Source organism: Protomyctophum parallelum (genome assembly GCF_964188405.1).
Source record: "Protomyctophum parallelum genome assembly, chromosome: 21".
Taxonomy (NCBI): domain Eukaryota; kingdom Metazoa; phylum Chordata; class Actinopteri; order Myctophiformes; family Myctophidae; genus Protomyctophum; species Protomyctophum parallelum.
The window spans coordinates 16,019,180-16,045,098 of NC_139713.1; the positions used below are offsets into that span (position 1 = coordinate 16,019,180).

The window sequence follows — 25,919 nt, forward strand, 5'->3', positions numbered from 1 at the left end:
GGGAGACACCAAATGTGCCTTTTTGGGTCTTCCTTAGCACGCCTGGGACGAGAAATTCAAGAGAAGGTGCACGTCAATAGTGAAAAGAATACGCCCGCACACGGGAGTAAAAAAGAAAGCGTGGAGTGTGGAGGAGCTGAAAAGGTTTTGGAACGTATGGCAAGAGGAAGACAGCCAGTACTGTACTGCTTAACCCATTTCGACCTGAGGCCAATTAAAAAAAAAATGTCTTCTGTTATACTTTAGCTATTGAAAAATAATATGAACTTGTAGGTCTGCTATTTTTGAAAAATCGTAAAAATGCAGCACAAATCTTTGAATAGGTATACATTCTTTCAGAGTGAACTTTTTTTTCTTTTTTCTACGTCAGACCTAAATGGGTTAACTGGAGTAAAAATTGTACTTCCACCACTGGACCCGTTGGGGGGGCATCCATCCAGGCCATGCAGAGCTTCACATGCACAGAAACACCTGAGCGAGACAGACAGCCTCCACTTTACACAGGCTTCAACAGACAGCTTCAATCACCACGTAAAGACTGGGGAGCCTTAACCTTGTTCACCCTTTTCCCTAGCATTCTGTGTGTGGTTGCAGCATGTCTCCTCACCCGTCAGTCTCCAGCACTGTGGGGTGGTGTTCCAAAGAGACGTGACAGTTTGGGAGATTAGGCCCAGGACAAACAACACACACGCAGACACACACCCAGACACAGAAAGACCTTCTCCTATAGACAGACACAGAAAGACCTTCTCCTATAGACAGACACAGAAAGACCTTCTCCTATAGACAGACACAGAAAGACCTTCTCCTAAAGACAGCTCGCCTGGTTACAGAGCCATCTCTGTGTTTGGGCCTTTTACTACAAGTCATGTATGCTTTAGATAGGCGGCAACAATCTTCCAACTTCCATCTTTTAGATTTTCAATGCCATTTTCGTCTGCCTTCCAGGAAGGGAAATGAGGCATTTTGTTATGCAAAAGTCCACCTGTTGGTGGCGCTATAACAGGCCAATGTGAAAAGGGTGGGATATATTCCTCAGCCTAGTAGGAAGGTAAATTGCACGCTGCGTTCATGATTTGACCAATCATGCAAACTTTGAAAGCCAATGTTAGCCAATTAGGATGGACAGATCCGTCTTGAACACATGACTATAGAGATACTGTGAAACGATTTGCAGGATTTTTGGACAGAATCTGAGTAATATCAATACTTTTTTTTCCAAAAGTCGGCCTCCTGGTGGTGCTATAACAGGCCGTTCTGGAACATTTGGGGCAGAGGTTCATTGTTGGCATCCATTGAGTGTGTGTGCAAAATGTGGCATCGACCGGGTTAACGGTGCCGGAGATTAGCTGTTAACGCGCACGCACGCGCACACACACACACACACACACACACACACACACACACACACACACACACACACACACACACACACACACTGAACTGAGACAAGCTGGAGTTTGAAATGCATCGTTTTAAACGAGGGTGGCGCAAATAAGAGCTATTTTAAGCATGTGTGCAACATGACAACTGTGTTAAAGTATTGTACAGTAACAACTAAAGTCTATTTAAAGTTTATGCTGTACTATTACTACAAAACTATCTAAAATAAAAGGGATTTAAGATCATTAAAGCTGGGCTGTTGCCTGAGTCCAATGCATTTCTGCCTACTTCCGGTCCATTACTGAAGCCCCATGAAGTGAACGCAGTTTGCGTAACTCTGTCTACATCTAAGGCTCTGGGTTTCATCACCTGAAAGTTTGAATTATACATAATTATGAATAAGGATATTGGTTAATCATTCATGTAGTAAATAGAGTAAACATTCAAATACACTGTGAGGATCCTTTAATTATCACACGTGTATCGCAAGTGAAAATAAACAGTCTTTCTTTCTTTATTTGTTTGTTCCGAGAAAAAAAACAGCTATTCACTTTTCAAGTGGACTTGCAAATAAAACATTAAAAACAATTAACACTCTCGAGTTAAATTACTCATTAATTATACAACTCAATTCATGTTGCAAGTTGACGACTGCCCGAAGACTGTGTGTGTCTGCGTGTGTGTGTGTGTGTGTGTGTGTGTGTGTGTGTGTGTGTGTGTGTGTGGAGAGAGTTGCTGTTCACCAACACTGATTGAGTTGCCCTTATTGAGTGCTATTTCCCTTTGATATGTTTGTTTTGCTCAGGCACCCAGCTGGCGCCTGACCTTTAATTAGGCAAGCAGCCAAAAGCCAACAGAGCACAGAACCGTGGCTGGGGGCTCTGTGTGTGTGTGTGTGTGTGTGTGTGTGTGTGTGTGTGTGTGTGTGTGTGTGTGTGTGTACCTCTGTGCGTGCGTGAGAGACAGGTTAATTTAATCCTCACTCTAGCAATATGGTGCACAGCACACCCACTGTGTGTGTGTGTGTGTGCGTGCGTGCGTGCGTTGCCACAGTTACTGGCATATACGCCTAAATCCGTGTGATTATGGGGCAATATAAGACGCAACCATAACATAACAAACATAAATAATTGATTGATTGCTGTCTGAAATGCATTACCGGTATCAGCCTTCTACAATTTAAACCGTGAAGACCTGATGCCGATTCTACAAAATGCATTCCAAATTTAACCAGTGTAGTTCTCACATAGACTCTCACATTTTTCAAAAAGTATAAAAAATTGCCCATGTACATGCTTGACCCATAAAACCCATACAACCCATTTTGACCATGAGATCAGATTCTAAAAATGTCTTCTACATCCTGACAGTTTTCTGAAAAAGCTATGTTTCCATGTCAGTCGTTCTTCGACTTTTCAAAAATAGCAGACCTACAAGCTCGTAGCGCGCCACTCGGTGGCGCGCTATGAGCTTGTAGATCTGCTATTTTTCAATAGCTAAAGCATAGCATAATGCCAACATGGGATAAATGTGTCTGGGTCCCGAGACCCACTGCTTGGGGAAACAGTGGGTCTATCTCAGGGGTTCTCAACGTTTTGGGCTGGGGCCCCACCTGGAAATGCTTTGGCCACGTCTCAAGACCGACCACCCCAAAAAAGGCCTCTGCTCGGGCTCTGGACAGCTATAGGGCCCCCCAGCCCAGGGTCCATATATGGAGCTGGCCTGTTCCGACGTCATTCTGACGTCTGCAGAGACTCCATTATTTGGGCCATGCCTGACATAGAACTGGGCACAAAGGGGAGGTAGAGGCTCCAACACTTGGGCATGCATTTCCAACTTGCCTCCTGGGGGAGGCGGTGGGGTTTGCAAAACCTTCATGAGCAGCAGGTTAGCAACGAGCGAGGCAGGGAGACAGCAGTAGCAGCAGTGCACGACCGCACGGCAGGAGAGAAGCCAGGAAAGAGCAGGTAGGCAGATAGGTTTAAATATCCGCTCTGATCGGGTAAAGAGTGCATGATGAGACTAGTCACCTGATCAGCCGATCAGGTTTAAATAGCCGATCTGATCGGGTAAAGAGTGCATGATGAGACTAGTCACCTGATCAGGTATCAAGGAATCTCAATATTTCCAGTAGATATGAGGCAAAATCAAAAAGTCTAATCAAAAAGGTTTATTTGAAGATAATACAAAAATCACACCTGTGTGAACTGAGTGGTGAAATCCCCCCCCCCCCCTCTCTCCCTCCCTCTCTCTCATTAGCAGGCAGCAGGCACAGCACTACCCCTCTCTCTGTTTCTGGCGCCACCCATACTGGTATTAATAAGTCACATACTCATGCTCATGGCCACTGATACAGGTACACAGGTACACGGACATTGCTGGATGTAGGAGTGGTCGCACCACTCAAAAATGAGAATAAGTACAAAGAGTAAGAAATTAATCCAATCGAAAAGTGTCGAAAAAGGATAGCTGCTGCAAGCAGCATGATTTCATATCGCACATAACACCACCATATCCATGCTGGTCCGAGGGAGCCTTAGTGGTGCACTAGATTGATTGATTGATTGATTGAAATATTTATTAACAGTTTGTAGAATTTACAGTACATTTTAAGCACAAACTAGAACGTTGCATTGGTTCAGAGAGAGGCCATCGTGTCACACAAAGAGCACATGTAGTGCAGGTTCAGCATGAATACACTTGATCAGAGGCCACATTAAAGCATACACGGGTTCAAAGGGTTAATAGAATATACATCCCTGTATATAGAATGATACGCCCCTATATGTATGATTCCTCAACACAGGTATAGGAGCGCTCACGAGTTGCCTGCCTGAACTAGCTCCGCAGGCTTCGAATCATGTCAACTCTTAATTCCCCCCCCCCTCCCCGAGGGGTCGCGACCCCCAGGTTGAGAACCACCGGGACTCTTATCTCAATGGCGCACGAGTCACGACCTTTCTATAACTATGAGTGGTGCGGTATATAGGCAAAGCCCTCGCTGTGTGATAGACAGTTCACACTAACTGGATTTCTTTGCCCTGTGAAAGAACTGCAGCGCAACACTGAGCAAGACATTAACTTGCCATCCTGTTCTTCAACTGATGCAACTCGGTTTTCGCGTGACCTCTCGCCAAATCCCCCCCCCCCCCCCCCATCAGAACTCATACACTCTTCTTCTCTGCTACACTCTGTGTGAATAACGGATGGAAAATAATGAGGGAGGGATGGGGGGAGGAGGGAGGGCAGTGGCCTCGGTCATCAAATATTCAAGCATTGTCCTTTTGCTCATGTGAGGTCTTGTTTGAAGTTTTAACCCAGTCAGGACGGGAAGCATTACGTTCTACTTTAGCTGTTGAAAAATTAGCAGATCTACTGTACGAGCTTGTAGATCTGCTATTTTCGAAAAATCGTGAAAATGTGGTACAAATCTTTCAATATAATTTATATTGTTTCAGAGCGACCGTTATAACTCAAATCTTTGCTTCTGGGGGGAGGGCCCCTGGAACAACATATTTTCAGATTGCGGTCGGCGGCCAATTACATATATTTCTGGGGGTCTTCGACATGAAAATATTCGAGAACGACAGCTTTTCCAGAAAACTGTCAGGATTTAGAAGAGATTTTTCGGCGTCAGGTCTAAATGTGTTAATTGAGGTGAACTGGTTGACTCCCAGAAACGTCCCCCCCCCCCCCCCCCCTCTCCTCCCTCCCTCATCTCCCCCCCCTCCCATCAATGACGATTCTACTGATGTGGGAGGACACTTAATGACAACCCTCAATGTCTCACATGTCCCCGCTCTGAACTCCCAGCAGACTTGGCGAAGGTAAGGCGTACGTACGTGCTCCGTGGTCACCCGTGACATGAATGAATATAGGCGTATAGAAGGGAACTTTGGAGGGGTGAGAAGGAAAGCCTCTCTCTCTCTAATCCAGTAGTTTGAAAACTTTTAGCACCCGAGGCACAACGAGGTCAACGGCGAGTCAAAATGTCAGGGTGCCTGTATTCATGGCAGCACATCGAGAGTTAATAGGGTTATCCCGGTCCGATGGGGTACGTGCGCATTTCCGACCGGTCATTGGTCCGACATGCAGAAAACTGACCGGATTAAGGTTGGCGAACATGCAAAAAAATGACCGGAATAAGGTTGGCCAACATGCGTTAAGGTTGGCGAACATGCGCTGATCCGTGCTTGCGGTTATGGCTGGGTCAGGGTTTGAGGTATAGGTTGTCGTTGTCAGACCAATGACTGGTCAGAATCCGATCCGATCATGTGATCGTAAAGCAGAGCATCGGTACATCCCCAGTATCAAAATGATATCCATATCAGGAATTAGACTGGATATTGTCTGTGGTTTGGGATATTGTACTATTGTGATATGGCATAAACGCGTTCTATAAAATTAAATATCGGATCGGGAAAAATCAGTATCGGCAGATACCCTAATTGAGAGCTTATATCTACTACTTTTGATTTTCTTTTATGTTTCTGAATAAATAAATACTAACATCTCGCCAATAATGACATTGATTGGTTTATTAATTGAATACTTTATAAAAGTGGAGGTAGTATATATATAGTCAAATGTTAAAGGATAGCACAAAAAAGCCCAGGGGCTGTGATCCACATGCCCAACATATTGGTCGCCATCCCCAATTAGATTTGATCATAATCAAATTCAGTATGCTACAAAACAGGTCTCTGCCTTAAAACCGTCACTGTCCCAAGTGTGTGTGTGTGTGTGTGTGTGTGTGCGCGCGCACGCGCGTGCATGTGTGTGTAGTCTGCATACACGCGTGTGTTTGTGTGAACGAGAGAGAGAGAGAGAGAGAGAGAGAGAGAGAGAGAGAGAGAGAGAGAATGCCAAATAAATCTTGGTAAGTCTTGTAAAACGTCTGACTGCATCTTTAGGATTTATTTCGCGTTTAATCTCTTGGGTGGAGGTGATCATGCATAAATGAATCACTTATGTGCCTCTGCACATGTTTTCACTTCCGCTCTATAGTACTGTATAGGTGCATGCATCTGGGCTCTGCACCCACGCACACACACACACACACACACACACACACCCACCCACGCACACACAAACCCACGCACACACACACCCACACACACACACACCCACGCACACACAAACCCACTGGCCTTCTGGCATGTTCCGAGCACGCATGGCGTGCAATGCAAGCAGCTGCTGTGTCTGTAACCCATTTAAACCAGACGTCGACATTTTAAAAATGCATTTTAAAAATGTATTTTTTTGTCACAGTGTGACACTGTGGCTATGAGCTTGTAGATCTGCTATTTTTCAATAGCTAAAGTATAACATAATGCTTAAAACGGAGGCTGTGGCTCAGGAGGTAGAGCAGGTAGTCCAATGATCCCTGGGTCGGCGGTTCCAATCCCAGCTCCTCCTGTCCACATGTCAAAGTGTCCTTGGGTCGGTGTGAGCTTGCCACCATTGGTGTGTGAATGTGGGAAGTGTTGAGGACGCTGGCGTCGACTGTTCGCCGCTTCACCTCCCAATGTATGAATGAATGAACCATTGTAAAGCGCTTTGAGCACTTGGAAAAGCGCCATAAAAATGCAATTCATTCATTAAAACACCAAAATGGGATAAGTGTGCCTGGCTGCGAACGTGGAACAAGATAAGCGTGCCTCCGAGTCAGAGTCCAGAGGAAGTGAGGAATGGGGGCCTAATTTTCTGTCCGGTTACACAGTGGAAGACTAGAGGAGACCCCAGTGGGTTTGCACTGTGTGTGAATGTGTGTGTGAATAGGTGAATGTAATGCACAATCTCTGTAAAGCGCCCTGGATAAAGGCGCTATATACTGTAAATGCACCATTTACCATTTAACCCCTGGATGGATACTGACATAAGCCTGATTCACTGTGTACTCCTACAACAGTGTGTCATGCCCGTGCCAAAAATAGCCCATCTACAAGCTCACAACATGTCACATCGCAACGCGTTGAGAGCTTGAAGATGGGCTATTTTCAGCACCGGCAGTGACCAGTGACCATCCATAATATGGAGGAGCATAGAAGCATAGTCCCCATTGGTGGACGGGGTGGGAGATATGATTCACTTTGTCAGCGTTATATACTTGGACATGATAGTATGTGCCCTTAGGCACTGCTGGCTTACTGGTTTCCATTAACCCATTTAGACCTGAGATCGATTCTACAAAATGTCTTCTAAATCATGACAGTTTTCGGAAAAACCCATGTTTCTATGTGTCAGTAGTGCTCAAACTATTTCATGTCAAGGAGCCCCAGAATGATCTGTATTTGGCCATGTCAAAATATGTTGTTCCAGGGACCTCCCCAGAAGCAAAGATTTGAGTTAAAGGTATTGGTCTGAAATAATATACAGTATATTCCAATTTTGCGACACATTTTCACGATTTTTCAAAGAAATAGCAGAGCCACAAGCTCGTAGACCTGCTGTTTTTCAATAGCTAAAGTATAACGCAAGAGGGGTTCCCGTCCAGAATGGGATAAAATAGTGTTGTTCTTGTTGTTTTTGGTAGGATTTCTGCCTCCGAGGCCTCATTCACACGTACCAAACACCAATAAAGCAAATGTTTGGTCGTTTTTTGTTTTGTTTTTTTGGGCCACCACAATGCTTTTCCAATGGGAGTCACATGGTTTGATCAAACATTTGTGTTTGATTGCTGGTGGTGTTCTGCCCCTCCCCCCTCATCAAACATCCCAAAACTCCCATTGGAAAAGCATTGTGGTGGCCCTAAAAAAACAACCAAACATTTGCTTGATTGGCGTTTTGTATACGTGTGAATGAGGCCTGAGGCTGATTGGTTAAAACTGTGATCGCGTCAACAAGAGCAGCATATTTCCAAGGCTGTAAAAATGACAACATGTAAAACACTCTTGCTCTCATGGCCAGCTTTGGATGAAGGCGGTATTGTTCTGGAGTTTAGCCTCGCTGGCAGGTGTACAGACTGCAGTTCCATTAGGGATAATTGATTTGTCAACTGGGCTGTTAGTCACGGGGACACAATTGTTGCTGCATTAATGAACGTCATAAATCGACTGCGGCTCAGAGTGTCGGAGGATGATGTGCAGGGGGCGTTATTTAGTTACACAATAATTATAATTTCATTGTTGGCATGATATTTTCGCCCCTCCAGAACAACAGACCACAGTATAGGGTCCTTGTGGTTAATAAAAGATGCTAAATATTGTATCTCTAACCTCCCACCATGCTATTTTTTCCCCCTCCATTTATTGACTTTCCCCCCCTCCTCACCATGTCAAACTCATAGACTAATGGACTTGAGTGACATAACCTGTAGCAGAGTGACATAAAGGCTTTGTGACACTATTTGCTTCGGCATGTGAGTGTATGCGCGTCGCTCATGGAAGGGTGGGGTGGGGGGGGGGGGGGGGGGGGGGGGAACAACTCCCTCGGGCGAATGTGCTCCATCAGCCCCCATTTCATGCTACAGTGGAGGACTCACGGTTATAGGTCTGATTTACACCACGCAGTGTGTGTGTGTGTGTGTGTGTGTCCATATATATACAGTAGGCACACAGTATAGGGACGCTATCCCACAATGAATTATAAACCGGGCTACCCGGGCAGAGTGTGGAGTTGACGCCACACACATCCACAGGGGGAAAGAGGAGAGGCAGCTGCACCCAGATGTATTCATATTAACCTGGGAGACCTTTGGTTACTGTGAGAGTATATGCCCAGACAGACAGACTGCTTCATGGACCAGTATAGGGCCGGCATGAGCATGCATGCAAATAATGGGCATGAATAATTTACACGGATACACGCAGTGTGTGTGTGTGTGTGTGTGTGTGTGTGTCTCATTCGTTGCACTGGTCTTCTGCAGGTGAGCTCATGCTGCCGACCACCAACCGGTGCTCAATCCAACCGTCACGCATTTTTATGTAATACTGTCCATACGGGAATAAGCTAGCAGGGTATACTGTATGCCAGGGGTTCTCAACGTTTTTTGGCTGGGGACCCCCTCCCTGCGAGACATGGCCGCCAAAGCATTTCCGGGGGATTTCCCAGAACGTTTCCCCAAAAAACGTTGAGAACCCCTGATTGTAGAGAGTATAGCTTGCTTTACTCCATTGAGCCATCTTTGAGAATATTAATAGAGACACACAAAAAAGGGAGCTGAACTGTAAAATGTAATATATCGTTGCTGTTGTTGGCAGAAACCTCTTATATCTACATATTTGACCTCGTTGTGTTTTTGAGGGACCCTCCAATGCATGGCTTTTGAAGATTACGTCATATGGCAGCCAGGTCTATGGGATTTTTGTTTGTTTAGAGCACTTATGACGAAAATAATTTGCCAGCCAAGTGTATGAACTTTAATGTTTGTTAGGGCACTAAATGACGACGTACTGCAAGACGCTATGTGGCCGACATAAATACAGTGGCCTTTTCATAAATGAATGCCCTGCTTGGACTACAGTTTTGATAATACCTTGAATTCAAGCCAAAGCTCTACTACAGCGCCGAGCATCAAAGTATAGCAGATCTGAGAGCTCGAAAAACAAGTTTATTTTAGATTTTTTTTAATTTTAATCCTGAAAAGTAATAAGGCTAATGAGGCTTCCACCGGACTTAGACAATTTGATGGCCATTTAAACCCCTTTTGGTATTTTAAACATTATGTTATTGAAAAATAGCAGATCTACAAGCTCTACAAGTGGCACTCGGTGCCGTGCTATGAGCTTGTAGATCTGCCGTCTTTGAAAAATCTTGAAAATGTGGCGCAAATCTTTGAATATATATTAATTCAGAGCAAACGTTTTCAACTCATATCTTTGCTTCTGGGAGGGGGTCCCTGGAAGTGGAACTACATATTTCCGCGGCCAAATACAGATAATTCTGGGGGTTCTTGACGTGAAAAAGGTTGAGCACCGCTGACATAATAGAAACATAGGTTTTTCAGAAAACTGTCAGGATTTGTCAGATCTAAATGGGTTAAAAAATAGTTCCATGTGAATCGGCACATTGTCATCACCCTCCATAGCCCTTCCTAAATCCAGTCATATGCTCGTCATAAATCATCCGCGCGTCAATGCTTCGGGGGGGGGCTAAAGTCATTGAGCGCAGCGGTTATTGCTAGCTTAAGTGTGTCTGAGCGCATTAGGCACAGACACCCGCTGATTAATCCATTACGTGGTCCGTCCCACTCTGAAGGGAGTGAGGCGCATGTACACGGTCCTTCTCGTGGAAAGGTCAAGGAGAGCCGCCGCCGCCGCCGCTGCTGCAATGCGGCTCCATTAACCCATTCTGGACGGGTAAGCCCTTTTGGTTGTTTTAAGCATGATGTTGTATACTTTTAGCTATTGAAAAATAGCAGATCTACAAGCTTCTAGCGCGGCACTCGTGCCCTAAACAAACAAACAAAGTGCTCAAATGTGAAAATGTGTCGCAAATCTTTGAATATATATTCTTTCTTTCGGCGGCCAATTACACATCATTTTGCGGGCCCCGGGCATGATAAACGTTGAGAACCACTGACATAAAAGCACATTCATACTCGAAAGAGACCAACGCCGGTCGATGTGATTGTGAATAAATACTCTGAGCATTTACAAAAGTGAGTCGCAAGCCTTTTTGCTTTTCTTCCTGATATCATGTTAGTTTAACAGTTTGGCTCAGCACCGAGATGTGGAGGATGTGCGCTGTTCTATTTTTTATTCTGAAACCACTGACATTAGAAACATGAGGTTTTTCAGAAAACTGTCAGGATTTAGAAGACATTTTGTATAAATCGTCCTCGGGTCTAAATGGGTTAATTCAATCACGCCCACAGCCCTCTGCGCCCTCTACAGGTTACACAGGGAACGGCAGCCCCCCCGACTGCTCCCCAAAATGGATTATTTCACTCAAGCTCTGATGGAACTGTCGGGCAGAAACCTTGGATAATGTATTATGTGTATACAAAACGCCAATGTTCCTTAGTTATTATTTAGTCACACATGCAGCTCTTCTTGTCAATACCTTTCATTCGTTAAATATTTATACATTAAAGAAAATAATCACACCCATGTGAAGTGAGGGGCGCTCTTGTCGTCATGCCTCATTTCGTACTGACCAATCAGAATGCCTGTTGCCACAAATGTACGTCGTACATTTTACCTCATTCCTCCTTTCATTGTCACTGGCAAATACTGAGACGTGTGGGGTCAAAAGCTGTATATAGGAGGGGCCAGCGGCGCTAGCTAGCGCGCCCCTCAAAAATCACACCCGCTCTGACCATCGTACATCCCCATCAAGAATGGTGGCCCCTTATTGGCCGAGGGTTCCCACCGACATACCCGGCCGATTTGCTCGGATATGACGAATATTCTCCATTCATTGTCAATGGCATTTTTGAGTGGTGCAACCACTTCAAGGAACAGCAATGTCCGTGTTAAACTGTTAATGTTTGTTTAGCATTCTGTGTGTGCTCTCTCTCTCTCTCATACTGTATCTAGTATCTAATATAGCTTTCCTATATTCTCTCGCACGCGCACACTCAACTAACTATCGCTAACATACATCACACACATACTTACCCCTACTTGACATCTCTCTCACACACAAACACCTCACTTTCTTCCTCTCCTCTCCTCTCCTCTCCCCTCTCCCTCTACAATCTGCATGATGAATGACGCGTATCTCAGCGTGGCGCCTAATTATTATCCATTAATCAGAGTGGAGCGGGCGCTGTCATCACTGAAACCACTGAAACCACTGCCACTTGAGAGCCCTCTCTGGGTCTGTGTTTCACACACACACACACACACACACACACACACACACACACACCCACCACACAACCGCACACGTACGCAAAGTGCCCGGAAGAAAGTACTCGGTCTACTGTCTTTACCAGTGGCGTGCACAGATACACTAGAGGTGCTACAGCACCCCCTGCCCTTTTGGCAATGTGCCCTTTTGGAAAAAAAAGGGAAAAAATAATTTCGCCACGGCAACTCGAGCGCTTTAGCTCACTCGGTCGGTGGTGGCTCAAGTTGGCTTGAGACGGCGCCCCTCCGCTGCCGTTTTACAATTTTGAGGTACAGTATCTGTACTTTAGGTCGCTGCACACTGGACGCGTTTTCAGATTTTTAGAGGCGTTTTCCCGTCGGTTTTCCAGTGTACAACCACCTTTACTCCACTACATTGATTTGACAACTTTAGTAACTAGTACTTTTACTCAAGTATATATTTTTTATTCCGGACTTGTAGCCTAGTGTAACAACTAACAATATTGCTACATTGCAGTATTGATACTTTTACTGTCCACCACTAAAACAAAATGCCTTCCAAACCAGTCGTTTTCGTGCCGATGTATTTGGCAGTGGAGCCGCCATCAGACTTTTTGAAGATTCCAAGATTCTTAAAAAAAAAAAATGTACGTGTACAAGCTTGCATATCGCACACGTATCAATTTGGGGGTGACATGAAACAGTTGGGGGTGACATGAAACAGTTGGCCTACTGTACACAAGCCGACTAGGCAGGCACCCAGACAAACAGGCACCCAGACAAACAGGCACCCAGACAAACAGGCACCCAGACAAACAGGCACCCAGACAGACAGGCACCCAGACAGGCACCCAGACAGCAGGCACCCAGACAAACAGGCACCCAGACAAACAGGCACCCAGACAAACAGGCACCCAGACAGACAGGCACCCAGACAAACAGGCACCCAGACAAACAGTCACCCAGACAAACAGGCATCCAGACAAACAGGCACCCAGACAAACAGGCACCCAGACAAACAGGCACCCAGACAAACAGGCACCCAGACAGACAGGCACCCAGACAGACAGGCACCCAGACAAACAGGCACCCAGACAAACAGGCACCCAGACAAACAGGCACCCAGACAGACAGGCACCCAGACAGACAGGCACCCAGACAAACAGGCACCCAGACAAACAGGCACCCAGACAAACAGGCACCCAGACAGACAGGCACCCAGACAAACAGGCACCCAGACAAACAGTCACCCAGACAAACAGGCATCCAGACAAACAGGCACCCAGTCAAACAGGCATCCAGACAAACAGGCACCCAGACAAACAGGCACCCAGACAAACAGGCATCCAGACAAACAGGCACCCAGACAGACAGACAGGCACCCAGACAGACAGGCACCCAGACAAACAGGCACCCAGACAAACAGGCACCCAGACAGACAGACAGGCACCCAGACAAACAGGCACCCAGACAAACAGGCATCCAGACAAACAGGCACCCAGACAGACAGACAGGCACCCAGACAGACAGGCACCCAGACAAACAGGCACCCAGACAAACAGGCACCCAGACAGACAGACAGGCACCCAGACAGACAGGCACCCAGACAAACAGGCATCCAGACAAACAGGCACCCAGACAGACAGACAGGCACCCAGACAGACAGGCACCCAGACAAACAGGCACCCAGACAGACAGGCAACCAGACAAACAGGCATCCAGACAGACAGGCACCCAGACAAACAGGCATCCAGACAAACAGGCACCCAGACAAACAGGCACCCAGACAGACAGGCACCCAGACAGACAGGCACCCAGACAAACAGGCACCCAGACAAACAGGCATCCAGACAGACAGGCACCCAGACAAACAGGCACCCAGACAGACAGGCATCCAGACAAACAGGCACCCAGACAGACAGGCACCCAGACAGACAGGCACCCAGACAGACAGGCACCCAGACAGACAGGCACCCAGACAAACAGGCACCCAGACAAACAGGCACCCAGACAAACAGGCACCCAGACAAACAGGCATCCAGACAGACAGGCACCCAGACAGACAGGCACCCAGACAAACAGGCATCCAGACAGACAGGCATCCAGACAGACAGGCACCCAGACAAACAGGCACCCAGACAGACAGGCACCCAGACAAACAGGCACCCAGACAGACAGGCATCCAGACAAACAGGCACCCAGACAGACAGGCACCCAGACAAACAGGCACCCAGACAAACAGGCATCCAGACAAACAGGCATCCAGACAGACAGGCACCCAGACAAACAGGCACCCAGACAAACAGGCACCCAGACAGACAGGCACCCAGACAAACAGGCACCCAGACAGACAGGCATCCAGACAAACAGGCACCCAGACAGACAGGCATCCAGACAAACAGGCACCCAGACAGACAGGCACCCAGACAGACAGGCACCCAGACAGACAGGCACCCAGACAGACAGGCACCCAGACAAACAGGCATCCAGACAAACAGGCACCCAGACAAACAGGCATCCAGACAGACAGGCACCCAGACAGACAGGCACCCAGACAAACAGGCACCCAGACAGACAGGCACCCAGACAAACAGGCACCCAGACAAACAGGCATCCAGACAAACAGGCACCCAGACAAACAGGCATCCAAACAAACAGGCACCCAGACAAACAGGCATCCAGACAAACAGGCACCCAGACAAACAGGCACCCAGACAGACAGGCACCCAGACAAACAGGCACCCAGACAGACAGGCACCCAGACAAACAGGCATCCAGACAGACAGGCACCCAGACAAACAGGCATCCAGACAGACAGGCACCCAGACAAACAGGCATCCAGACAGACAGGAACCCAGACAAACAGGCACCCAGACAGACAGGCACCCAGACAAACAGGCACCCAGACAGACAGGCATCCAAACAGGCATCCCAACCGTCAGCAAGCCAGAGCACTGCTGCTGTCACCATAGCAACGGGCAGGGTGACAGAGGGCTAAACGTCGGTGCAACAGAAATGTCACAAATTGGCATATCATACAGTTTTTGGCCCCTATAGGTGTTGTGTTTACTGTTCGCGCGTGTGCACGCATGTGTGTGTGTGTGCGCATACTTACTCTGCCAGCTCCTCCAGGCTTCGGTAAACATCATCCTCATTCAGCGCTGTGTCCTCCGATGGGAAGGGCCTACGACACACAAACACACACAAACAAACCTTGTTTAGTGTTTGCGTTACTCCACTTTGGACGCCCTCGAAAACAGACGATTTTTTATTTATCCTCTATTTATCCAGGATAGTAGCGGAGCACAAGTGCTCATTTTCAGCAACGCCCTGCACATAGAGACACACAGACAGACACGCATTAAAACCTGGGAGCTGACCTTGCAGTACAACCTCAGTCTTATACTGTTGGCCACTAAGCAACTCCAGGGGGAGCAGTTGGGGGTTCAGTGCCTTGCTCAAGGGCACTTCAGCGGTGTTGGGTGAGTGATGACAATCACTTCCCCACCCAGATTTTTCCACTGCCCGTCCGGGGAATCGAACCGGCAACCTTTCGGCAACAAGGGGCGCTCCTCTAACCCTTAGGCCACCGCTGCCCGAACATATCAGATATCATATTCTTCGCGTCACACCAGAGCACAATATATAGGCTAAGTCAGGCATACCCTCCTGTCTAATCCTCGCTCCCAACCTGAAACCTGATCTCAAGATGAAAGAAGAAAAGTGCAGCGAGTTTTGTACTTTTTCTGTTTTATATGCGTCTATGGAGTTAACATTACTCTAATAGACACCCAGTTGTGGTTAGAACGTTCAAATAATGTCTTCCCTGTGCATTTTTTGGTTTCTTCCTGAAAGCTGAAAGCCTTTGAGTGAAAAGGCCTAATCGAAATAACACCATTTTAGTGACATCATAACCCTAACCCCTCCCTCATTATCATACAACAACAGCTGTGGGCGAGGCCTTAAGTTCAGGTGGGTGGTGCTAAGCTGAAAACCAGGTATACCTAATTAACTGGTGGGTGTGGCATAATAAAAACGTAATTTTAACACTTTCTGCACACTTTTTCCTCAAAAAACTCTTCCTCCTAGTATAATCAGATGATCACTGATGATCCAATACAAATATCACTTATTTTTTTGTTTTGTTTTGTGATAATCCTCCCTATGTGATAATCCTCCCTACTATAGAGTGTGCTGACCATATAAGGAGTTCCTCTGCAGTTAACCCCTCAGGGTGAAAAAACCGTAGGTTTTTGGCTATAGGTGACCCAGCCTTCATCCAATCAGGATAGAGAGGGGCCTTCCGCCAATCATGATTGAGCAGGGTTGGTGTGTGTGTGCTGTTGGTCCCCCCCCCCCCCCCCCCCCCCCCCCCCCCCCCCACATCTTGCTACCGGGGGGACCGGGGGGGGAAATCCAAATCACTGAATGCTCGTTTAAGCCTAACTCCCCAAATCATAAAACAACCATTTCCCCTGGCTGGACCAGGAAAGGACTGGGTCCTCAAAACGTCTATTTCTCAGATTCGACTATTAATAGGACTACTGAAAAACGTTTAGTATCAGTACGACAGCGTCCCAGAACTTCATGTCCTATATATCAGTCATCTCACTGGCTGCTCCATCACATCAGTAACAAAACAGCAGGGAGTGTTTCGTGGGACAAATCCCTCCTGTGCCACAGCGGTGTCAAAACACATCACACAAGTCGCAGGATGCAGTTTGAGGCACACGTAAACCCGCCAGAGAAGAAATGTTGCCATGGTACTTTCCTGAAAAACACACGGATACGCTTGAATCTCGCCCATTTTTAACTCCTTGACCGGTTCGAGATCCCCCCCAGGGCTTTGCACTAGGCGCCCTCCTGTTTTCGCTCTACTACACTCAAATGGGATATTTCTATTGACGAGATCTGTAAAGCGAGCAGACGAGCGACTAAGACATATTTTCTGTTCTGGACAAAAAGTGTATTTTGTACGTGAGGGGGGCTCAGAGTGTTCCCATTTAGGAAAGTAGACTTTCAACGTCTTTTTAGATTTTTATCCCACGGTTTTGTGACCCATTTTTCCACCCAGTGTCAATTGTCTAATGTAATCCTGGGCTCTACACTCCCTCTGCCAACCTGGGGAGAGCACCGGACTGACCTCATGCTTCCTTCTAAGCATGAGGAGACCAGGACTGCTTCTTTCCACCCGACAGGAGGGAGTTTCCCCTCCATCTGGTGCCCCGGGCTGGCCAAGGGGAGACAGTATAGCGACCAGGACTTCAATGATAAGGAGCAGGCTTTCAAACATCTTAAAACCGCCTTTATTTTGGCGAGTACAGCGGACGTGTATGATGAGAGAGGCTGTGGCCGCTGCGCTACCGTGGGTGTGAGGGGAGAGAATCCAAAGTACCAAAGCATTAAGGAGAACTCCTTTAACGCTATGGGACCAGAGCTGTTGACACACCAAATACAGTCATTCAAAAGTAACAGTTTTGGACTGGCCACAGGACGTACCGTCATATTACCGATGGGCCGAGACCGTAGGGGGCCGCTCAAGTTATATGATTAAAAAAAAAAACAGGCAGGCAAAGTGAGTGACAAACAAACCCTTTTCTATCTTGAATCCTTTTGCCAGCATTCTTGTGAGAGCAACAAAGGGTTGTGTAGTTGTCTGTTGGTTTGTATCATTTATGTTGTTCTGTAAAAGTGGTGGCATTAGGGCTTGTTTGTTTGTGTGTGCCTCGACGGAGCGGGCGGTAGAGTTTCTGCTATCTGCACGCTGGTTGTGGTGGGCCGGTCTGGGCCAAATTCGCGCGAAAAAATTACCGGGCCGAATTTTTGTAAAATATTAGTGCATACTAATTAATACTGTTGCGTAGTGCATCAACATAAGAGACAATTTGTTTGTGCATAATTATGCAAATGTAACCTGGCTATGAAAAATATTAATTCTGACATTGATGTAGGGCAGGGGAAATTAAAATGAACATTAGATTAACAAGGTTTTGTGTTTTGCCATGACAATGATGACATCCTCTACTAGTGTGTGGATACTTTCTTGTCATTTGGAGCATTTTGATTGTGACAATTCCCGCAAGCAAGCAAGTTACTGTACCATATGGTTCTTCACATCAGCATGTTATGACATAATATGAATGATTCAGCCCGATACAGTTCCGTGGTTCTGCGCACACAGTGTCACGTCAGCAAAGGAGAAACTCCTGGGGGAATGTGAAAATGGGTGACTAATCAATTAGCTTCTTTACGACAGCTATTTTCCCCACTAAAATAATGTTTTTCTCTCATGAGCTCATCAAAATACCACATAGCAGCACAGAGCAAAAGCTGCTGAAGGGATTAAAAACATGCGGCCTCTCGTCAGTTGAGACGAATAACGGTCTAAGTCCACACTAATTATGAATGTGACGCATTGAGAGCTTGTAGATCGGCTCTTTTCAACAGATTTTCTACACATTTTGAACTTGTGAAATGGGCCATTCTGCAATATGAATATGAATAGTACATTTTCAATTCCGTACTTTTACTTGTAACGAAGTAGTTCTAAATTGCAGTATTGGTACTTTTACTTGAGTGCTTTTCCCACCACTGCATAGGAGGTTAGATATCGTGGAGTTGTCATGGATTCCGTAGCTTTTATGGTTTGACAATTAAACAAACAAATTAACAAAATGCTGGAAGCCAATTTCCATACCTTTTGGCGCATCAGACAAATGGTTTCATACATTCATACACTCCCTGAAATAAATTAACATCGAAGGTGTGTGTGTGTGTGTGTGTGTGTCTGTCATCAGTAATTACCCTTATAGTAATTAAAGCAGTCGCAACTCTTAAGGAGCGTGTCAGCCATCAGGTTAATGAATGCTCAGCAAGAATGGCCAAAGGTCAGTTCAACACACACACACAGTGTGTGTGTGTGTGTGTGTGTGTGTGTGTGTGTGTGTGTGTGTGTGTGTGTGTGTGTTGTTTCTCTCAATCTTTGCCACACTACACATTTCATAGGGCTCAAGTGGTTAGGGGCAACAGTATGTTCCTACTGATCTAGCCTCGGGTAACTCAGACGGTTTTATTTCTACCGCTGAAATACATTTCATTTAGGCTCATAATAACTAAATACTAGAAGGGTTTGCTGAGCTTTCCTTTCTGGCTAATGGCTTATTTCCCCCCAGCCTTTGCTGCAAGCCAGCTCATTCATTGCACACACACGCTATACTATACTAATTCACCCGAGCGCTTTGGTAAACCAAGATTTGTCATTGTCGTGCAGTAGATGGCGAGGGATTTGCAAAGGCTGGCAGATTCTTTTTTATATATATATATATAAAGGATATGTAAAGATGTTAAACTTGCACTTTAATCGGTTGTGCTGCTGAGGCAGGCCGTGGGGGAGGCGGGGGGGGGGGGGGGGGTGGTCTGTGTTTCAACGATCGACTGCATTTCTGGTTGGTTCAGCGGTCTGCAGTTTTCGTTATACCGTTGGGGTATTTTTTTATGTTACAACACAGGAATGCCTCAGTTGTACTGTGTACACTCTCACAGTCAAAAGGAAACCCCAGCAATTTTCGACCTAAATCCCATTGTTCTAATGTGAAGATATATATATATATATATATATATATATATATATATGTGTGCAATGTAAATGAGTTATTTTGTGTCGTCGATGACACGCCCCCATAATTTCACTTCTGTGTTTCCTAATCACAGCCAGTAGGCTCCAGTAGGTGCCTGCATGCTGGCTCCATTGCATGGTCTTGATAAGTAACTTACTGGTAATTATTATACAGGTTGATATACTGTAACATTCCAAGCGGGTGGATTTAGCTCCTTTAAATGAACACTGAGGATTTGTTGCACTGAGTGCAGATTGCCCCAGACCTTTCATTTCTTTTTACGCTGGCTCCAACACCATTAACCCATTCAGACTTGGGGGACGATTCTACAAATTCCTTCTAAATCCTGACAGTTTTCTGAAAAACGTTACGTTTCTATGTCAGTCATTCTCAAAACATATTCATGTCAAGGACCCCTTGAAATATATATATTTGGCCGCCAACCCCCCCATCTGAAAATATGTTGTTCCGGGGCCCAGAAGCAAAGATTTGAGATGTTCACTCTGAAAGTATGTATATATTCAAAGATTTGCACTACATTTTCACTATTTTAAACAAATAGCAGACCTACAAGACCGTTGCGGTCTTGTAGATCTGCTATTTTTAAATAGCCAAAGCATAACATAATGCTTAAAAACATCAAAAAACGGGTTCCCGCCCAAAACGGGTTAAGCTCTGTTCATTTATTTATCTTCTTAATGCCCCACCCTTTCCTTGTTTACTCCCGCGTTGTCGATACGCGTTGCCATCTAAAGCGTGATCAAGTCAAAGTGCTTTTTCATTGCCCCACAGCGGCCCACGGCTGTTGTAAAGGGAATCGATGTGCTGGACAGTACAGGCCACGCTGTGGCCCAGAACCATTGAGTGGCTTATTGGCAAACAGGAGGAAACAACGATGGGGCCGTTGTTAGTGAGTGGAACTTATAGCTCAAACGGCCGCGGGGCAGTGAAGTCGTTTCGGTGGTCCCGAAGCTCCTCAAGCACATCTTTGTCGCTGTATACAGATCGATGGAGAAGTGAGGCTGAAGCCAGCCAGGGCAGCACCACTGCATGCACACACACGCGCACACTGCACAATTGCTGCATCCCCTGCATGCACTCCTCTCATTTTGTTCATATTATGCTTTTTGTTTTTGTGCTTCGAATGCAGTAGGGAGGATGTTACGGTAACGGTACAACGTATGTGTGTGTGTGTGTGTGCGACGTGCGTGTGCGTGTGTGTGCGTGCCCGTGAGCGATTGAGCTATTGCAAAGTGCAAAACATGTAGAGTTCACTTATTCACCGATTTAACCACTTTAAGCCCCTTTGGGGTATATTTTGTCACTTTACATTTGCACATACAGTAGGTGAAAGGCGTAACTACTAGAAGCAGTGGGGGCCGCTAATACAGTGCCCGCCGAGTAGCACTACACTGTATTATAGTATATAGTATATAATATATTACCCCGTGGTCCCCCCCCCCCCTACTGATGATGAACTTCGGACTCTTGTGATTGTGTGGTCCCCCTTATTTTATCTACTATTTTAACGGTGCATTATTATAATGCTTATTAATGGATTGAGATGACTTGACTATGACGGAATAACAGTTTTATGCCATGAAGTTTTAGCCCCATCCGTGTTTGTTTCTTGTGTCCTGTGTGTTCTCTCTGTTGATACTGTTATATGTTATGTTTGCACTAAACGGAATGTCAGTGTATGACTGTATGTCTCATACAGTGACAATAAAGATCTTATCTTATTTCGTACGGTGGTGTCACGAGGCGAAGGTAGACAATCCCCAAGCCCTCAGCACATCACAATATCACACGTTGTGAGCTCGTAGATCAGGGTTTTTTTTTAATATGCACAGCATAGGGACAATATTTCCTTCCATTTTAATTACCACTGTAATTAATCTGAAATTACATTATCTGAAAGCACACATGGAAAGAATGGGGAAAATTCACTCTCATGTGGGCATCTAAATCTGATTGTAATCTCATAATATCCAAGCGTTGTAATGTGATGAAGTTGTGCCTAATTAGTAATCGACGCATGCAATGCATGCAACTGGTGAATTATACTGTATGAAATGTAAGAGGAGGCGTACAGTATGTGTATTAACGAGTACACACAATGAGTACACAATATAGTCCCCCATTGGCCGACAGACAACACTGACATACACGCACACCGACGTTCGACGATTACAGTACTTGTGCGCTCTGGTTGCGCAAGTAATAACAAATGGGTCTCTGATGTGCGTGCGTACATTTCATAGTGTGCATTACAGAAGTCCGGATCGAAATATTTTTGAGTGGTGCAACCTCTCCAAGGAACAGCAATGTCCGTGTTCACCTATGTGTTGTTCACCTATGTGTTCACCTATGTGACGTTAATGAGCCAATGACTATGAGTATCAGTAGGGGCGCTGTTGTGCCAGAGAGAGAGATAGTATTAGTGCTGCACTGTTGCCTGCTAATATGAGAGAGAGATAAAGAGAGAGGAGAGGAGAGGAGGGGAGGGGGGGGGGGGGGAGAGAGGAGGAGGGGGGGGGGGGAGTTGCACCACTCAGTTCACACGGGTGTGATTTTATATAAATATTTATATAATATCTATACCAGATCACGTGATCCCGATCACGTTGGGTTTTTTGTGCCCCCGATCAGATTCCCGATCATTTGAAAACGACGCGATCGGCAGCGAATTCCGATAGAATCGGGACAACCCCATATACAGTTGCGTCTACTGTGGATACCACAGGGTCCCCGCTGACACTGCAGTGACTGAGACGCGCGTGCTGCAGGTTGACTGATCCGTGGGACAATTGCAGCGAGCCCGCCATCAAAGAGAGGATCAATTGGATTCAGCGGGAAGTCAATGTGCACGTCTGAGGAACAATTACCCACAGATCAAACGCAGGGAGGAACTCTCAGTCCACTTCGGAGCTACGGTGGAACTGAACGACAGTGGGTTTTCCCTGCCTGTATACAGCCTCGAGTCACAAACTCGGGTTTCGGATGAAATTAATTTTAACCCATTTTGACGTGGGAACGATTCTATAAACGTCTTCTAAATCCTGACAGTTTTCTGAAAAAGCTATGTTTCAATGTCAGTGGTTCTTCGATTTTTCAAAAATAGCAGACCTACAAGCTCGTAGCGCGCCACTCGGTGGCGCGCTATGGGCTTGTAGATCTGCTATTTTTCAATAGCTAAAGCATAACGTGATGCTAACACCAAAAGGGGTTCCCGTCAAAAATGGGTTAAACCATTCTATACTTTAGCTATAATGAAACACAGCAGATCTACAAGCTCATAGCGCGGTGCCGCACTACGAGCTTGTAGATCTGCAACTTTTTTGAAAAATGTTGAAAATGTGGCGCAAATCGTTGAATATATTCTTCCAGAGCTAACGTTATTAACTCAAATCTTTGCTTCTGGGGGGGGGGGGGAGGGTCCCTGGAACAACATATTTTCAGATGGGGGTCCGCGGCCCAATACAGATAATTCTGGGGGTCTTTGACATGACAAAGGTTGAGCACCACTGACATAGAAACAGGTTTTTCAGAGAACTGTCAGGATTTAGAAGCCTTTTTTAATTTTTTAATCGGCCTCAGGTCTAATTGCGTTAATTCAAAAAGTATATATATATTTATTAAAGCACAATCTATAAATCTCATTAAGCAGTGCCTCGTCTCTGTGGGTGGGGTGGAAACCTCATACGTCCAAAACTCTTCCTTTTCAGGATTAAAATTCAAAAGTATCAAAAGTAGCAGATTTACAAGCTGACAAACGAGCTTGCAGATCTGCTACTGCAGTATAATCAAGTAGGGCTGTGACCAGATTTGACTGAGGGACTGCCATTGGAATTTTTTTTCCATTTTCGTTTTCTCATGTCATGTGAAAGCAGGGAATCATAGCTTCAAATTGACATATCGGTTGTTCAGTTTGACCCACCAGTTTTGGAGATATGGCTCACATAGACATGTCTTACAGAAAACAGCGAGTCGAGAAAACAGGCTTGAAAGGTTCACTTCTCTGGACTCTAATATTACACCTACTGTAGCTATGCATGTGCATTTATTTCATATTTACAGCTCTGACATTAAGACATGCAGCTAGTACAGTATGTGACGATTATTATTATCGGATTCGTTTGCACATGTTGACTCAAACTGTGTCACTAGTTATTACCCGACTGATTAGCTCACAAGAGTTAACATGGGCACTAGAGCACCCACACACACACACACAGGTGGGGTGACGTCACCGCCCAGCGGTTTGTAAGATTGTCCCTGGACGGAATTGGACTGGACTGGACATGATGTAACTGCACTTTTGAAATGCACAACAGCACTTTACTAACTGGGTAACCTTTTAAAGGATTGCACCATGGCACTTTATGTACTTCGCTAGTCACACACACACACACACACACACACACACACACACACACACACACACACACACACACACACACACACACACACACACACACACACACACACACACACACACACACACACACACACACACACACACACACAAAAGTTGAAACATGGAGATGGAAGAAGGCTTCTGCCCGATGGCCAATGACCCAGCCATGCATTTGGGTCTTATCCTCCTGTCTTTTTGCCCAGCTTCCCTCATGGGCAGGAGGTTTGCGTTCCCTAAAGAACTACGAAGGCCCGACATTCAAACAGCTTTTTTCCCCCGCGGCTATCCGGCTATATCCTCAATGCTGCTGCCTATATCCTCCCTCCACCCCCACTCAGAGTGAATATGGACTGACCTGAACACTTGAACTCTCTGCACTTTATATATTTATTCACTATTCATTGTACCGTGTTGTTTTTTTGCACTGGTCTTTTTTTTCTGAAAAAGCTATGTTTCTATGTCGGTGGTTCTTCGATTTTTCAAAAAATAGCAGACCTTGTAGATCTGCTATTTTTCAATAGCTAAAAGCATAACATAATGCTAACCCCAAAAGGGGTTCGCACCCAAAATGGGTTAAGCTCACGATGCGTCACATCACATAAGAGACGGACAGTAATTCATGACATGAGGCTGACTGACTCAGTAACAGGCTGATAGCATATAACGCATTAGCATTTTATTGCATGTACTGTAGCTTAAATCAGTGGTTCCCAAACCTTTTCATATCAAGGACCCCCCCAAATTGACACCAATGAGCCCGTGGACCCCCGTTTGAAGAGATATGCCAGGGACCCCCCCATAAGAGAAGACGTTTACGGTTGTGATTCTCAACACGTTTCATTTCAAGGACTCCCCAGTTTCACCTGCATTGGTCTAGTACGGTCCGCCATTTAATGTAATTTATAATCTCTGGGAACTCACGTTTATATTGTAAAATCAATGTTAATGTAACAATGAAAGTGTACAAATGGAACCAAATGGACCCGTTACAGACCCATAAGGGTCCATTTGGTTCCAAACTGTCGTTTAGCTGGGTATAACCCCCTGGAACTCCCTCAAGGACCCCCTGGTATAATAATAATAATAATAATAATAATAATAATAAAAGGCTGGCAGTATAATGGAGGGGCGATCTATAGAGGAGCGTTTTAGACATTCTATGTGCCGTCTGATATAATCACATTATATTCAGTAATTGATTTAACCTTTATTTCATTCTCGGAGGACACCATCAATGGTGCCGCGATGACAAATCAGAGCGAAAGCAGGACGTTAAAAAACAAAAAAATGTCACAACATATTAAATGTAGACAGATATGCAAAGCAAACGCACTAATTGCTAATTGCATTGTGTGTAATTTAATCAAACAGAAGCACTCCAAGTGCACAGACAAACAAACAAATGTAATCATCCGTTAAATTAACTCATTTAATTAATTAGTTAATTAACAGATAATTACATTTATTTGTTGTGTAGCAAATAATATGACGCATTTGCCTCTGTCTAATTTAACCCATTTTAGGCGGGAACGCCTTTTGGCACAACATATTTTCAGATGGGGGTCGGCAGCCAATTATATATTTTTGGAGGTCCTTGACATGAAAATGTTTGAGAACGACTGACATAGAAACACGGGGTTTTTCAGAAAACTGTCATGCAGGATTTAGAAGGTATTTGTAGAATCGTCCTCAGGTCTAATTGGGTTAATATAGCATATTATTGTACCTTTTTTTGTTTTGTTT

General features: G+C 45.5%; 1 protein-coding gene across 3 annotated transcripts in view; it reads right to left on the bottom strand.

Annotated features, from left to right (window-relative positions):
- vav2 (vav 2 guanine nucleotide exchange factor) overlaps positions 1-25,919 on the bottom strand; it is a 279,748-nt gene that overhangs the window by 57,922 nt on the left and 195,907 nt on the right. For all 3 annotated transcript variants that reach the window (XM_083793516.1, XM_083793515.1, XM_083793514.1), the window contains exon 4: positions 15,256-15,324. In XM_083793516.1, coding sequence (XP_083649642.1) covers positions 15,256-15,324 — 69 coding nt within the window. The remainder of the gene's footprint in view (positions 1-15,255; positions 15,325-25,919) is intronic.